The sequence below is a fragment of the Culex quinquefasciatus genome, chromosome 2, assembly GCF_015732765.1.
Source record: "Culex quinquefasciatus strain JHB chromosome 2, VPISU_Cqui_1.0_pri_paternal, whole genome shotgun sequence".
Classification (NCBI taxonomy): Eukaryota; Metazoa; Arthropoda; class Insecta; order Diptera; family Culicidae; genus Culex; species Culex quinquefasciatus.
This window is the reverse complement of record NC_051862.1, coordinates 114,554,961-114,570,635: the sequence shown is the minus strand read 5'-3', so window position 1 is coordinate 114,570,635 and position 15,675 is coordinate 114,554,961. Positions and strand designations below refer to the sequence as shown.

At 39.3% G+C, this 15,675-nt stretch overlaps 1 protein-coding gene across 5 annotated transcripts; it reads right to left on the bottom strand.

The window, feature by feature from the left end:
• Positions 1-1,742: 1,742 nt before the first annotated feature.
• On the bottom strand, positions 1,743-7,607 carry LOC6042607. Of its 5 annotated transcripts, XM_038257071.1 has the most exons (11): positions 7,374-7,607; positions 7,252-7,315; positions 4,619-4,858; positions 4,448-4,554; positions 4,271-4,385; positions 3,979-4,207; positions 3,695-3,909; positions 3,477-3,641; positions 3,008-3,396; positions 2,276-2,928; positions 1,743-2,211 (listed from the first exon to the last, which is right to left on the bottom strand). In XM_038257071.1, exons 3-11 carry the CDS (start codon positions 4,765-4,767, stop codon positions 2,077-2,079), a joined length of 2,157 nt encoding a protein of 718 aa, XP_038112999.1. In that variant the 5' UTR covers positions 4,768-4,858; positions 7,252-7,315; positions 7,374-7,607; the 3' UTR covers positions 1,743-2,076. The 5 variants fall into 5 exon arrangements, with proteins under 5 accessions (XP_038112999.1, XP_038113000.1, XP_038113002.1 ...); XM_038257072.1 differs by lacking the exon at positions 7,252-7,315; XM_038257074.1 differs by lacking the exons at positions 7,252-7,315; positions 7,374-7,607 and adding an exon at positions 7,028-7,169.
• Positions 7,608-15,675: the final 8,068 nt, after the last annotated feature.

Genomic DNA, 15,675 nt, shown 5'->3' with positions numbered 1-15,675 from the left:
TAGATGTAAAATGAGGTGAAAAACAACCACAACCTTGGATTGTTTGGAAAGGAAATACAAATGCTGGTGTGGTGGGGTCTGTAAATGCACAGACATACCTGTATGAAAGGGTAGCAAAAGGGACCAGGTAATAAAGACCAAAGCGTGAGAGAAGCAAACTAGAGTCTCGTGCTCGCTTTACCGCTAGATGGCATTGCTTTTTATAGCAACAGAAATATAATTTTACGTACCATAAAAATAATATAATATTACACCCTTACCAAAAATCATGATTTTTTGAGTTCGAAATCCCACTTTTCATACGATTTTTTCAGTTCAACCCATATAACCATTTTTATAGTTGTAGTACCTGGACTCAAAAAATCGTATGAAAAGTGGGATTTGGAACTCAAAATATCATGATTTTTGGTAAGGGTGTATAACAGAAACCCCGTTACGTTTTTTTTGTTTCGTAAGAAGCGTTTTGTACCTACATACCTACAAATTTCTTAGAAAAGTTTGCTATAATGTTGCATTGTTCCAGATAAAACAACATATTAGAAAAACGTACGCGTAAAAAGAGGTTTCACTGTACAGAGAAACCTCTTTTTACGCAGTGGCGTTACGCTTTTTGTTTCGTCGATTTCTCTAAAACAATATAATATTTTTGAAACCTTCAAAAAACGTTTTGTAGATCTGCACAAAACCTACAAATTCCTTTAAAAAGATTGCGAAAATGTTGCGTCGTTCCAGAGAAATCGACAAATTAGAAAAACGTAACGCACCGCGTAAAAAGAGGTTTCACTGTATTATATTTGCTGTGTACGCAACGTATTATGAGATAGCCTATCAAGTATATTTTTAATGCATCTTTCAATGAAATTTAGTATTTCTTTAAAAAAGAAAAAGCCAAAGAATTCGAAGTAGTGATATTTTGAGTGTTACGGTATAATATTTTTCTTTAAATGTCAAAATGATTACTCTGCAGTCCAAATGCATGCTTGGGTTATTTTAACAATGAGTCTGAGTTGGAATCGGTGTCGGAGACGAGTCCAATCTTACACTTGGATAATTTTGGGTGAGACCTCCGCCACCAGCTGCCAAAACCCTGAAGCGAAGTTTTTCTGCATACATTATCGCGATTTTCTCCATATAATCTTCAACGATAAAAAGCGACCCCTTAACCTTAACCGATTTGGCTCAAAATTGGCACAGTTACTTATTATTGCCTAAAGAGTCGAACCAGGGGGTATCTCTTCAGATTTTCCAAAGTTTTAAATTTTTCTTGTCATCCTACTCGTGAGTCACTTTTGGCCCGCGGGCCATACTTTGGTCACTCCTGATGCCCTAGAGGATATATTTCGTGCCTTCCATTTCAAAAGGGCACATAAGAGTATCGTATGAGCAGCAGTGCCGGGATGATGGATTTTTGTGGTGTTCTTTTTGTGCTGTATTCGTGATCGTGTTTATGTTCATGTCATGCATGCGGTGAGGGGGGTTATTTCGCTAATGAACTTTATTATCCGCGCACCACCAAGTGCGCATCTCGCATTTGAGTGAAAGAGATACACTATTGTTTGCAAAAGTGATGTGTCTTTTTGAAATGTTAGGCTCCATTTCTTCACTTTGTGGTATACAGAGACGGCTGAACAAAAAATAATTTATTGTGACTCTTATATCATTTTGTTACACTACTGAATCATCTTGACTTTTTTTCGACTTGTGACTTTATGCTCAATATATAATTTAAAATAAAGAAAACATTTTATAAAAAAATCTCAAAACATTGATTTTATTTCCAAGCTTAGCAAACGATGTTCCGTAACTTGCTCAAAATATGAAATTTATAATTTATTTCACTTTGTGGTATAAAGAGACGGCTGAACAAAAAATAATTTATTGTGACTCTTTTATCATTTTATTACACTACTGAATAATCTTGACCTTTTTTCGACTTGTGACTTCATGCTCAATATATAATTTAAAATAAAGAAAACATTTTATAAAAAAAACTCAAGACACTGATTTTATTTCCAAGCTTAGCAAACGATGTTCCATAACTTGCTAAAAATATGAAATTTAGTTTTTCTTTTTTTCCTATAACGTTAGTTTCTCTACAGCACATTTGACAGCAGCATCAATTTCCTCGAAAACAGGAATACCATGCCTTTTGGCAAGATCAACAAGGTATGCTCGACCCCGGTTGTAATCTTTCACGGCCGAGTCCGACAGCTGGAAAACAAATTAATTGTAAACATCTCAATATTACTATATTAGTTCCAAACAAATCATATACCTGTGAACCACGAATCGAGCAACTGTTGTTCATCATTTGTACGCACATGACAATGTTGTATCCCATTCCAATATAATGTGCTGACATAGTCATTGCACAAAGTGATCTTGTTTCATTTGTGATGACAAATAATAGTATCCGACTAGCATCTAGCTCAGAAGGGTTAAACATTAATTCATCTTCTGTATATACATCATTTACCAGTGCCGAATCATTCTGGTGGGATTTATCGAGCCCTTCACTTAACGTTGATGAGTAGAATGTGATATTTTGAGATTTTAAGTATGGTACAACATATTTTTGTTGCCATTTGGTTAGTTTACTGCAACTGCCACCAATATATAAATCCCTTGTTTCAAGTGTGTTGTAATCTGCTACATTTAAAGACTGAGAGTAGCTGTTTTCTCGCATAAACGGAGAACTGTTACTTATGGCTGATTCACCAGCATTGTTGGTAAAACTGTTTTTATCCGAGCAATTAGTATGCGTTGTATTTTTGAAAGAATTTGAAGAGGATGCGTTTGTAGTCATATCGAATGGATATTCTGGTTGTTTACTATTTTCCAATGCTTCAAACTGGGATCGACACACATCATTTGTTTTCCAAATTTTACATGTGTTTGGTGAAGGAGGTACAATTCTGTGGCTCCAATCTGTAAATAAATGCGTTTCATAAGCATCCATTATAAGCTATTATTGTTCAAAGGCCAACAGTTTGGACATTATTCCTACCAGAAGAATCCGTTAAGTAGATTAATGGTTGTTGTAAGTTTGTTCCTTTGATTGGTGACACACAGCTTGTCTCTAGAATATCTTGATGTAGGACGGATAAATATGAGTCCAAGACACAGAACTCATCAAATGTAATAAAATAGTTTTCTTCGCTCTTAATTTCAGCGCCGTTATTTTTGTCAGTTAATAATGTGGACAATGGTTTGAACCGCTTTTCACGATAGGTTTGCTGGCCAAAAGCTCTGAAATATGTCAATATTTGATTTATAACAGAGGTGGACGTGATTCCGGGTGGGTATCCAAGAGCAACCATCGCTTTCTGACATTGAACTGAATTGATCACACTTTTAGAGTTATCTGCCACTCTATCATACGTTCTACGTACGGATCTAAAAAGGGTCAAAAGGTAGATACTTCAATTTAAAGCAACTTTACATACAACAAATGTCGTATGTTCTTTCATACTTACATTAATCTCGTTGCAACATTTTGTGGATGTTCTCGGCAGGCTCCCCCAGAGAGAACATTCTTTATGTATTCTAATGCTAACGGAATATTGTCGAGAACTGGCAAACCCCTACGCTTCATTAATTGTCTTAATAATAGTTGATTTCGAGAAAGGTCCATGTACTCGCTGAAAATATTCGAATTGTAAAAACAAAATTAAAACCAATGATGCTTACTTACTCGGCCAATAAGGTTTCGTTTAAAATTTTCTGTTGGGGCTTATACGGAAGAAGGACTAGTACCAATCGTTTGGAATTTTTCCCGGCAATATGAGCCACTTCTATAGCACCTGCGGTTGACCTTGTTTGTGAATCCATTACGAAAAAAAGAACTCGTGCCTTTTCCTTTGCACGGTGCTCCAGTTCTAGTAGGTCCGGAGTCCATTCAGAAACTTGCTGCAAGATAAACCAGTTAAAATGTCATAAGAGAATCCCTAGAAATATTGATAGGACTAGTATACTTACTGGATTGTAAAACGATATTCCAAGCAGATTTAACGTCGGAATTGCTATATCTGCCCGCCAAGTGGTGGGGTTACACGAGCCTCCTAAAAAAACTTCCGGGCCACTTATGGGTTCGTTATGTTCGTCTGAAGAAATGCCAGCACTAGGCCGCGTTTCAGAAGTTCTTGAGTCTATTTGACTGATTTCAACCGTCTGAGAAGCGTCATGACAATTAAGTATAGATGTATATCTTTAAAAATATAGATTTATATAAATTAGCATATTAAAACATTTATTCCATCCATTCCCTCACCTTAGCTTACGTATATCAGATAACAACACTGAGAATTCTCCAAATGTTATACCGTTTTTGTGTTTGGATAAACAATCTTTGTCGATCAACTTGGCAGTTCGTATTATGTCATGTACTAAAAAAAATCAATTGAAATTAATTTCTTTTCATATTACCATTTAAAAAAAACGAAAATACCTTGATCCTCGTGAAGGAAAAGTTTCAGCTCACCAAAAAGCGTTTTAATTTTATGCTCTGGTACAATGTTGTTCTCGGAGCACTCGTTCCATGTAGTATAAGCCTCTCTGAGTGTAAACATCATTTTATTGTATTATTAACATAAACAAATAAATAGGAAATCAAACTTACCTTAAGAAAGAACGGGATACATCGTGGTTTTGCTGATGACGCAAGTTCAGCGTGCTTGGTCTCATCGCAGCGGAAAAATGAATGTTGTTCAAAAAGAAGAAGCTTTTTTTCGAAATTCCATATCCGAATGATTTTCTTAGAACATGCATCGAGAGTTGTGCAGAAGCAACGCATTTTCACAAATAGAAGAAGACATTTCGTACACTTATAAGTTTAGTCAGTTGTTTAGAAACATACAACCTGCAAATGAAAAAAATCCAATCGATAACCCTTGATGTAAAAAAGATTTCAACTAAAGGTACTGCTAATCTTTTTATACTTCATAGTCCAAACAGCTACCAGTACCTTAAGTTGTATGGATTGTATGGAACTAGATGATTTTATTTTTATGGTCTGTATCCAAATGGTCGATACAGGGAACTTATTTGATTGATACATTTTTATATGTTGTTATCAAGAAGGACACTCCTCATAACACTGAATATGGTTATATGACAGGTCACCAGTGTTGCAAAAGAGTGATAGAAAAGCTATCAATAGATTATCTCTGCACCAAAAATATCCGAGAGTATAGCGGCCGTCACTATAGCTTGTGAGATCTCTTTTTGTGTCTCGTGATTCCGAGCGATGTCATTCTCTTTCTATCACTCCTTCCCTTTTCCTCGACTATGCGCTCTCACCACTGAGTCTCTCAATCTCTCCGAAAACTGCAATGAGAGAACGCGAGATGGCGATTAGGAGCCGACCACGCTTAACGTCCCGTTAAACTGCGTTTGCAAAATTGGTTTTGTGGCGGCTTTTGTGGTTAAACGCTGTTGCGGTAGGATGATCGTGGAAGCGAGAATGAGAGAGAAAAGGAAAATGTCAATCGCGAGTGGTGAACACGAAAACGTGCTCGGCTATGTTCGGCGCTGAGAGTTTCAATGAGGAGAGAAGAGCAGTTGTATTTGAGGCATGAATATTCAGGCGGGATAATTGTAGTTGCTGAGAGCTGATATTTTGATATTTTATCAACCCTGCAGGTCACATGCTGGCTACAATGTATTTTGATCAAGGTAGAGTATAGCCTTCAGCACAGCTAATTGTACAGTTGAAAATGACCATAAAAGATAAGGGCAATTTTTTTATTTCGAAATAAAATGCTGGATAGTTGAAAATAAGACACCTTCTCCTGGTTCTCATCTAGATTGTTATTTAGATAATTTGTCAACTGTAATGAACGATACGAGGGTTTTCTATTTTCAAAGAATTCATCCATTACAGAACCTAGTTAGATAAGTAAACATCATAATATATTATATTTTGAAGATTCCCCTTTTTCCTTTTTCTTTTCAACAGTTTGTAGTACCCACTCGGAAAATAATCTGGTAAATTTGAGTGTCTGGCGCAGGCGGACGTTTGTCGTGCAGTTCAGACACACTTGGAACACTTATTCTGCCAAGTTTTGCGTAACGCCAGACGAATCTGGCGAAAATCGGGCATAATTTCTGCCAGCTGTCAGTCAATAAAATCAACAACCGGTTCAATCGGTTGAACCGTGCACGACCGGTTTGTGTCATATTCGCCAGAAATCATGGCAGAAATCAGGGGCAAATCTGGGTGAAATTCTGAACGCCAGAATTGCGCCCGCAATTTCCGACCGGGTATTACATGCTAAGGACCATCCATAAACCACGTGAACAATTTTTTACCCAACCTCCCATTTTGTTATGTTGGAGTGACATGATATTGTTGACTGTTGATTAATTATTATCCTTCGAAATCGGCAATTTACCAATCTTCCATTGGAAACAAATATCACAAGCCACTTTACAGATAAGTGGAAAGATTTGTAAGTTACATTGCTTCTAGGTACTCAATTTGGCGAAAAGCCAACCTAGAAAAATCCAAGAAAAAACTACAAGTAACCAAGGAAAAGCAAAGAAAAAGCCAGGACTATGACACTTGGAAAATCCAGCCAAGGAAAACACAAGAAAATATATTATTGGATTATGTTATTATAAATAGACTTGACATGACTTGTTCAAATGTCAACATCAACTGACATGGACTGAATGTTTACAGTGCTTCTTTGACCCGTCTACTTAATATTGTTAGCATTTATAAAAGTTTTTTTTTAAATACATTTTGACCACTCTTCACTCATAGTGCTCTCTAGGCAAGGGCGAATGACGTTTGAACGACAACAATTGAAATGTCTCAGCAAAGCTTTTGTTAGGGCTGTTTTAGGATTGCGTGATAAATTTATATTCGTTGGAGTTGAACAAAATCGATAAACTGCTTAACATTGAACATAACTCGAATGTTTCTTGTAAAATGGCGATTTTCATAGTATTCGGCTGTCAGAGCATGTCCGTAATACACTTTAAAAAAGTTGCATTTTCCTTATTTAACATTGTTTACACTCACAGATATCACTGCCTACTCAGCTCTTGAACCACTTTCACTTCTTGAAATTTCAGTCAAGAAAATTAAATATCTATTACTAGAGCAACATATGCAAATTGTGCTGTTTACAAAATTCATATCCGTCGTTTTCAATTCGTACGCGAGATTTGTCGTCATCGTCGTAAATAAACTCGCAGATATGTGATGTCAATTCAAAACATTTCCATCAAAGGGCTATTACTTACACTTGCACAGCTCCGTGTGCTTTGAGTTGAATATCATCGGATAGCGTTTAGTTTTAGTCTCAATCTGTTGTGAATATGATGTAAATTAAAATGAAAAAAATGATGCCTGCGAAATATTTTACCTTTTGAACCGGCAGCTACAAGTCACACAAGTATAAAACAAGCAGAAAATGTCCTTCCTTCTAGATTGTGATGGCTTAGAAGAAACTTTCTGCTGAACGTAGGAAGCAAGTCCTAAACGTAAAACATGATTGAACGGACAGAGCACAACAACTACTACGAAACGCTGCTCTCTACTTGGAATCCGTTCCACGTGCTGACTCACATTCATTGAAGACTCTGGAGTGAACCAGTGGCTTGTAATATACTAGAGCGCATATAAGCAATAAGCTCACCAACACACCTACAACAAACTTGTAGACGCATTGCACGTTTATGAGCACCGTACGATTTCTAAAACTACTATACTGAAAATAGATTCATTGCTTTTAACCATAGTAAAATAACGACAACGAAATCAAATTTAAAATCGTTGTTGCGCAGTTATTGAACATAGTCAGATTAAATTAATGTATACAACATTAAAATGGGGATCACGAGCCGCTATGTTGAATAGATGTCGATAGATCCGTGGTAGAATTTATTGAAATAGTTAGCATCGGATTGCCAAAAATTTACAAAACCATTTGACACATTGATCACACTAAAAAACTGTGGTCCCTATTTTGGGCCTAGTACGTATTTTGGGTCTACCAAACTTAATTCAACGAAATTGAGCATTTCACCAAATCTGAGAATGAAACATGCAGTCATTATCTTCATTTTGGTGGGCAAGGATCATTCACTTTTTCCTCCTAAATTAGAAATAAAGCAAAAAATATATCACTCTCCACATTTTTGTTGGCAAATCGCTAGGTGCCCATTTGGTCCAAAATATTCACCACTTTTGCTTACCGCTTGCTGACACTCAGCGTCACGGTTTTCATCGCTCAGCACATGAATGAGAGCCGTCTCCTGAATCTCCAACCACCGGCAATGTGTTTTTATTGGTGGGTTGCACAATCCCATTGCGAAAACAATCACTAAACTGCCACCAAATCAATAAAATAACTTATTAATGTTGCTTCGTCCATATCGGAGAGAAATGGATATATTTTCGGTACATTTGACAATTCTACAAACTGTGCCAGTGGGTGTGCGCTTCTCAAATTTTACAGTCTTTCTTGTATATTACAAGCTTGTTGTTTGGCTACGCAACAATTGTTTATTGTGATTTCGGAAATAAATCGAAATAACAGCACGAGTCATTTCCGTCTTGCGAAGCTATTTTATGTTGTTTCTTTTCTGAGTGTATCTCAAATGTCACTCTCGAAACCAAAACAAAATTTCGCCGCGGCACCAAACTGAATTGTCGCGAGTGGAGTAGCGAAGCGACTAGCGCCGCGACCAACAAGAATCACAGAACCGACCCCAAGTATTGCCGGAATTTGCTCTATGGATGTGGATTGGATGGACCATGGCATGAAATGCAGCCTGAGAAGGATGTGCAAGGTGCTTTTAGGATTAATAAGGGTGACTTGGCATCCGGATCAGCTCATTTCTGACGGGACGTAACGAACCAAATTGACGACGAATTTCGAGGCCAGATAGCACTCTTGGTATTCTGCCTCTCCTTCTGAATCTGGGAATCAATTGAAATTCATTATATAACCCCACTAAACGATTCGTGTGGTAGTTTAAGCTCCTAATTTATCGGAATTTTATTTTTTTGTTTTCATTTCTCCTTTATTTCGCTGATATCAGCGTAAAATCTCCAATTTATACTTCAATAATTCAAGCAATGCCAAGCAATCAAAACAAAACAACCTACCACACTGATTCAAAACCGCTTAAACGTGTATGACAGATATTTCGCGACAAAAAATCGTCGCGAGAGTTAAACTCGCTCAATTCGGTTTAGTGCTGCGGCGACAATAATTATGTTTAAATCTCGTAAAGAATCATGTCCAAGCTAATTATGCACGTAATGCAAGTGAAATCAATCATTCTAATGTTTATTTGTGGCTTAAAACATCACAATGATTTAGCATATTTTTCGACCGAATTGTACGCTGTATTGTACGAGCTGAGGCTGAACCGTGCGTCAAAAAAGTTCGCCACGTGCTTCGAGATTTCAACCAATCAGAAGGTAGGCCGAAAATTTGCACAAAGAAGGTCGTATGCTAGGAGCAATATCCCCAAAATAGGGGCAAAAAGTGTTTTAGTTTTTCGTGCTTTTACAGCGATATAAGGTCAAAAAAATCAAACCATCCACATTAACGAACCCCGGGTTTTTTTTGGTCTCTATTGCAAGTTTCTGCTCGAACCTAGGAGTCCGAAGGCTTGAAAGGGTAGAGCACCCAAACCTCTTTCTACTCCAAGGAACCTTCCACCCCAGTGTTTGAACTGACGACCTTTGGGTTGCGAGTCCAACCGTCGCCAACGATTCCACCGGAGTGGGCTTGGTTTGGTGTGTTGTTTGTACTTATGGCATGGAGACGACTCCTACACTTGGAATGACTTAATGGCCTACCAACCAAGGCCGGTACCAACATTTTACTTCCTCATCCGATGGAAGATTGGAGCAGATGGGAATCGAACCCAGAATCATCTACTTACAAAGCGGACAGCGTAACCATTCGGCCACGCACTGCTAGCGATATAAGGTATTTTTATCAAAATGTTGATACTGTACGAGCTTAAGCATTAAAAATCCAACTTATTCATGTATAACAAACTAGGATGCCAATAGCAGTCTTTGAGAATACATCAAATTAAAAGTGCGCTCTGCTTAGTAGGCCCAACATAATTTGTCCCTATCCCTAGGTGATAGGCGTTGTGTGTCAGCGATCAAATATCGTTTTGGTAAATGATCGCTGATAGAAAGTTCTTTCGAATATCGAGCAGTCCCGTTCAGTGATAGATCCCTTTTCAAGCATTGACCGAGGGGTTGGTAACCCTATTCTGACTAAAGCAAACTGTTCAGTCGAAAATAGAACGTTTTTTTATTTTTAACTTTTTTTTAATAGGTCCTTTTAGGTGCTGTGACCAGGTTCGGATCGGAATCGGCAAACAACTAATATATCTGAAGTTTTCTTTGAAAAGGTCCAATAAACCCAATTTTCAGTTTTTGCTTTTTGGGTGTTTTTTAATACCCCTGACTCAAGGCGGTAACAAAAACCACTCGAAATCCTCCGTACTTCGAGATCATGTAACTGACGAGGGTAACTTGATCCAAGCGCGTCCTGCAGGTCCGAGTACATCGCCAGTACTCGGAGAAAATGCGCCACAGCTCAGCCGAGCTGTAGAGCACCTCTTCGGCTTCCTCCTTCGTGATTCGTCTCGGGAGCCACTGCTTTATTTGTTACTCCTGCGGGTCGAGTGCGATCCTTTGATTTTCCATTCGGAACTGTGCCCGGCAACGGAGAGAGCTCTGCCGGCGAGAACACTGCTGGTCTGCTGGACTCAGCTTCTCCGCCTCCCGTACCGGCAGTTTTGGTTTCGTCGCCTGTTGCCGCCGCCGGATGAAATCCGCACGCTTGGGGCAGCTGGGGTCCGTAGCTTCGTGGGCTCCAGAGCAGTTGGCACACCGCTTCGGCTGGGCTTCCTGGACTTTGCACTCGTTAGTCTTGTGGGGACCCCCACAGTTGTTGCATCTTCCCTTGAGGTGACAGTTTTTTCTCTGACTCGAACACTCCCTTTCTCTTGATGGACGCGGAGTTGCCGCTCGCTTCGTTTCTCGGTATAGTACTCCACTTTGTTCGCAATCAAGTGAGCCCGCGCGGTTTCCAAACGCTCTTCGGAGATACACAGCATTTTGATTTCAAACTGTGTCAGCTTGTAAGTTGGTGGGATGCATCCTTTCCCGGCTGGGTTACCAATGTTATTGTTGTTGTTCTGCACCAGCGGGCTGAACTTGTTGTTGCTGAGAAGATGCTCCTCTTGGCCATTCCCGAAAACGGCTCCGTCGCTAGTCTTCTTCCGCTTCCGCGTTCCGTTTACGGAACGAATCTCGTCCTCATCGGAGGAACCTTACACCTCCATCCATAAGCCCTTTGCCGCGCAACGAAAACAGCAGAAAAAACAACCGCTGTCTTCGGATGTCAGACAAAAACATAAATTAGAACGGTTTGTCGAATGAAAACCCACAACAAAAGCACTGCCCACGCAGCGCGTTCCGTTTGGATTCCGTTCAGAATTCCGCTTGATCTAATCTCTAATCTAATCTACCACAAACGCAGCCAGTCCGATGAATGCATGCTGGAAAGTCTTGTGATAAGATAACGCCCCAAGCACTTTTCTTGTCATTATTAATAATTGTAGTACATCCGAGAACACCCGAAAATGCATTACAAAAATTAAAGCGGCCAGCCCTACTGTGTTGTATTTGCCGTAGAGAGGATTCTGTGAACGGATCACACTTCACAGAATCTACAGGGGAGGAGGGATGCAAAAATTAAAGCGGCCAGCCCTACTTCGTTGTATTTAACGTAGAGAGGATTCTGTGAACGGATTACATTGCACAGAATCTACAGGGGAGGAGGGATGCGTGGACATACCGTACCAAACGCTCCGGTTATTTTTGCATTATTATTGTGAAAGTTGTGTTTAGTGTAATAGTGTATAATAAAAATGTAATATTGTAAATAAACATAATCAATGCCATTATTATATATAGTAATTTACCTTCATTACCAGCTGAAAAATAATAAATTATTAATTGAAATAAGGCAGAGCATACAGCACATCACTTTCGGGACACGTTGCGGTATTCCTCCACCAGAGCAGCGTTCTTCCAGAACGCGTCCCGATCGACTTGACCATCACCCACGCGTTGTAGGTACACAAACCAGTCCCGACGAGGTCCAACCGAAGTGCCGGTTAATACCGACGACCTTCTTCACCTTGGTCGATTTAGTTGGCCGGGCTGGGTTGCATTCCTCAACAGTCATCAACACACGGGTAAGCTTTCCGATGGTTCCCGCTCGTCGTCGACCAGGAGAGCTCGTCAACGAAGTCTGAAAGAATAAGTTGACGTTAGGTTAGGTTAGGTTTAAATAATCTAGAGAGCATTTGTTTTTGGCTTGATCATCATAAAAAACATTTAACAATAAAATCCGGACCTGTTTCTTACCTCCTAGGAAGCAGCAGAGCGATTCTCTACCAACACCGGAAATGGATTTTATTTGTATTTTTTGATTTGGCTCAAACTTTGTGGGGGCCTTCCCTATGACCAAATAAGCTGTTTTGCGTCATTGGTTCACCTATACAAGTCTCCATACAATTTTGGCTGCTGTCCATACAAAAATGGTATGTAAATATTCAAACAGCTGTAACTTTTGAGTGAATTTTCTGATCAATTTGGTGTCTTCGGCAAAGTTGTAGGTATTGTTTAAAATGGCCAAATATTGAATATTATTATTATTGTTAGTCTTGATTTGAAAAATTTTTTTTCGAAAAGATCGGAAAATTTCACGAATGTTTCATGTATTAACATTGAAAATCGGGCCATCAGTTGCTGAGATATCGGCATTAGAAAATGGTGGGCTGTATGGGTAAGACTTAGGAAACTTCAATTTTCGTGTTTCTTTTTGTTTAAGCCGCTGTATCTCAGCAACCCGAGGTCCAATCTTCAATGTCTCAATGGGTGGATTTTCATGGATTTTTCGATGACCGACATCGAAAGCGGCTTTCGATGCTTGTGCTCATATTCTGCCGAAAACTCATTTTTATCAATCAGGTTAAATCGCAAAATGGTTTGGATTGATATTTTATGGTAGTATAAGCACAAACAAATACATACCCATCGCCGGAAAGTTGCGAAAATGCGATTTTCCGACTTTTCATTTTCGATGCACGAGCATCTTCAGACGACCGACATCGAAAGCATACTCACGACCATGCTTTGCTAAAATGTCCGTGCATTGAAACTCGATGCTCGTCCAGTGCCTTTTTGCTACCTCAGCGGCACCCTAGACACAAACCTAAATAACGCTTTGAAACGCTTGGTACGGGATGGGAATGAAACTTGACGAAACAAATTCTATCTGTCAAACCAGACTTTGTCAAAAATCAAAACAGCTGATTTTGCATGGTGAAATGGAGTTGATCTTCTGGCCATTGTTTTGCAGGCGGAATTCGCCACCGGTGGACGGATTGCTTGCCTAGATTAGCAAGAGGAACTGATCCACCGGTGGCCGGATTTCTGGACATTGTTTTGCAGGAGGATTCCGTCCACCGTTGGACGGATTGCCAAGTTGACAAGTCTTGTCCACCGGTGGATGGATTTCGGAGCATTGTTTTGCAGGAGGAATCGGTCCACCGGTGGCTGGATTTCTGGACATTGTTTTGCAGGAAGAATCCGTCCACCGGTGGCCGGATTTCTGGACATTGTTTTGCAGGAGGAATTCGTCCACCGGTGGCCGGATATCTGGACATTGTTTTGGCAGGAGGAATCGGTCCTCCGGTGGACGGATTTCAGGGCATTGTTTTGCAGGAGAAATCCGTCCACCGGTGGACGGATTGCCTGGCCAAGTTGACAAGAGGAACTTGTCCACCAGTAGATGGATTTCGGAGCATTGTTTTGCAGGAGGAATAGGTCCATCGGTGGCCGGACTTCTGGACATTGTTTTGCAGGAGGAATCGGTCCACCGGTGGACGGATTTCAGGGCATTGTTTTGCAGGAGAAATCCGTCCACCGGTGGACGGATTGCCTGGCCAAGTTGACAAGAGGAACTTGTCCACCAGTAGATGGATTTCGGAGCATTGTTTTGCAGGAGGAATAGGTCCATCGGTGGCCGGACTTCTGGACATTGTTTTGCAGGAGGAATCCGTCCACCGGTGGTTGGATTTCGGGGCATTGTTTTGCAGGAGGAATCGGTCTACCGATGGCCGGATTTCTGGACATTGTTTTGCAGGAGGATTCCATTCACCGGTGGACGGATTGCCTGGCCAAGTTGACAAGAGGAACTTGTCCAGCGGTGGATGGATTTCAGGGCATTGTTTTGCAGGAGGAATCGGTCCACCGTGCACCGATGGACGGATTGCCTGGCCAAGTTGACAAGAGGAACTGTTCCACCGGTGGATGGATTTCGGGGCATTGTTTTGCAGGAGGAATCCGTCCACCGGTGGACGGATTTCTGGGTATTGTTTTGCAGGAGGATTTCATGCACCGTTGGACGGATTGCTTGCCTTGATTTTGATTAAATTTCTTAAATTCCAAAATTTCTAAAATTTCAAAAAAAAATTATAATTATCTTAAACTTATAAATTTACTAAGTTTTTTTTTAAAAATCAATGTTTTCTAAAATTTCAAAGTTTTCTAAAATTTTATAATTTCTAAAATATGAAAAATATACTAAATGTCTTTACTTTCTTTTATTTCTTAAATTCCTTTAATTTCTTTATACTTCAATTTCTAAAATTTCAAAAATTTCTAAAATTTCTAAAATTTCTAAAATTTCTTAAATTTCTTAAATTTCTTAAATTTCTTAAATTTCTTAAATTTCTTAAATTTCTTAAATTTCTTAAATTTCTTAAATTTCTTAAATTTCTAAAATTTCTTAAATTTCTTAAATTTATTAAATTTCTTAAATTTCTTAAATTTCTTAAATTTCTTAAATTTCTTAAATTTCTTAAATTTCTTAAATTTCTTAAATTTGAGTGGTGCGGTGCCTGTGTGGACGCTCAGTCCTGTTTTTTCGTGTTATTTTCCGTCTCTTTTATGTCGCTGTTCGAGTGCATGGGGTGATTGGTCATTATAATTAAATAATGGCATCAGTAGTGCGGTGCCTGTGTGGACGCTCAGTCCTGTTTTTTCGTGTTATTTTCCGTCTCTTTTATGTCGCTGTTCGAGTGCATGGGGTGATTGGTCATTATAATTAAATAATGGCATCAGTAGTGCGGTGCCTGTGTGGACGCGCAGTCCTGTTTTTTCGTGTTATTTTCCATCTCTTTTGTGTCGCTATTTGTGTACATGGGGTGATTGGATTTCTTCTGATTCGTGTTGTTTTCATCTCTTTTGTGTCGCTGTTTGTGTGCATGGGGTGATTGGTCTTCTTCTTTTTCTTTATTTTTAGTTCGCGCGTTCGTTGGCCAATGAGTTTATTTTTGTTCTCTTTACATAGTTTTCGATAGAAACGATCCGAATTCTTTTTTCGAGACAAGCAAGTCGTATTGCTGGATTAAGTCCTTTCTATATCATCGATGATCGGAAGGCACGCCGACGAATATGTTTTAAGGCTTATGGTATAAAATCATTTTAATGAATAAAGCCCTTCTTACATCACCGTTGATCGGAAGGCACGCCGACGAAGAATTTCTGGAGGATCGCGGTCGAATTAATACTATATTTAAAATTCTAGATAGCTATCTTTCGGATTCGAT

Excerpts from the sequence above, each read along its gene's own strand:
- LOC6042607 (XM_038257071.1), bottom strand. The coding sequence starts at position 4,767 with ATGCATGTTCTAAGAAAATCATTCGGATATGGAATTTCGAAAAAAAGC. Across the intron at positions 4,386-4,447 it reads TTTCCTTCACGAGGATCAAG|TACATGACATAATACGAACT; the intron begins GTATTTTCGTTT and ends GATTTTTTTTAG. Across the intron at positions 3,910-3,978 it reads GAATATCGTTTTACAATCCA|CAAGTTTCTGAATGGACTCC; the intron begins GTAAGTATACTA and ends TTTATCTTGCAG.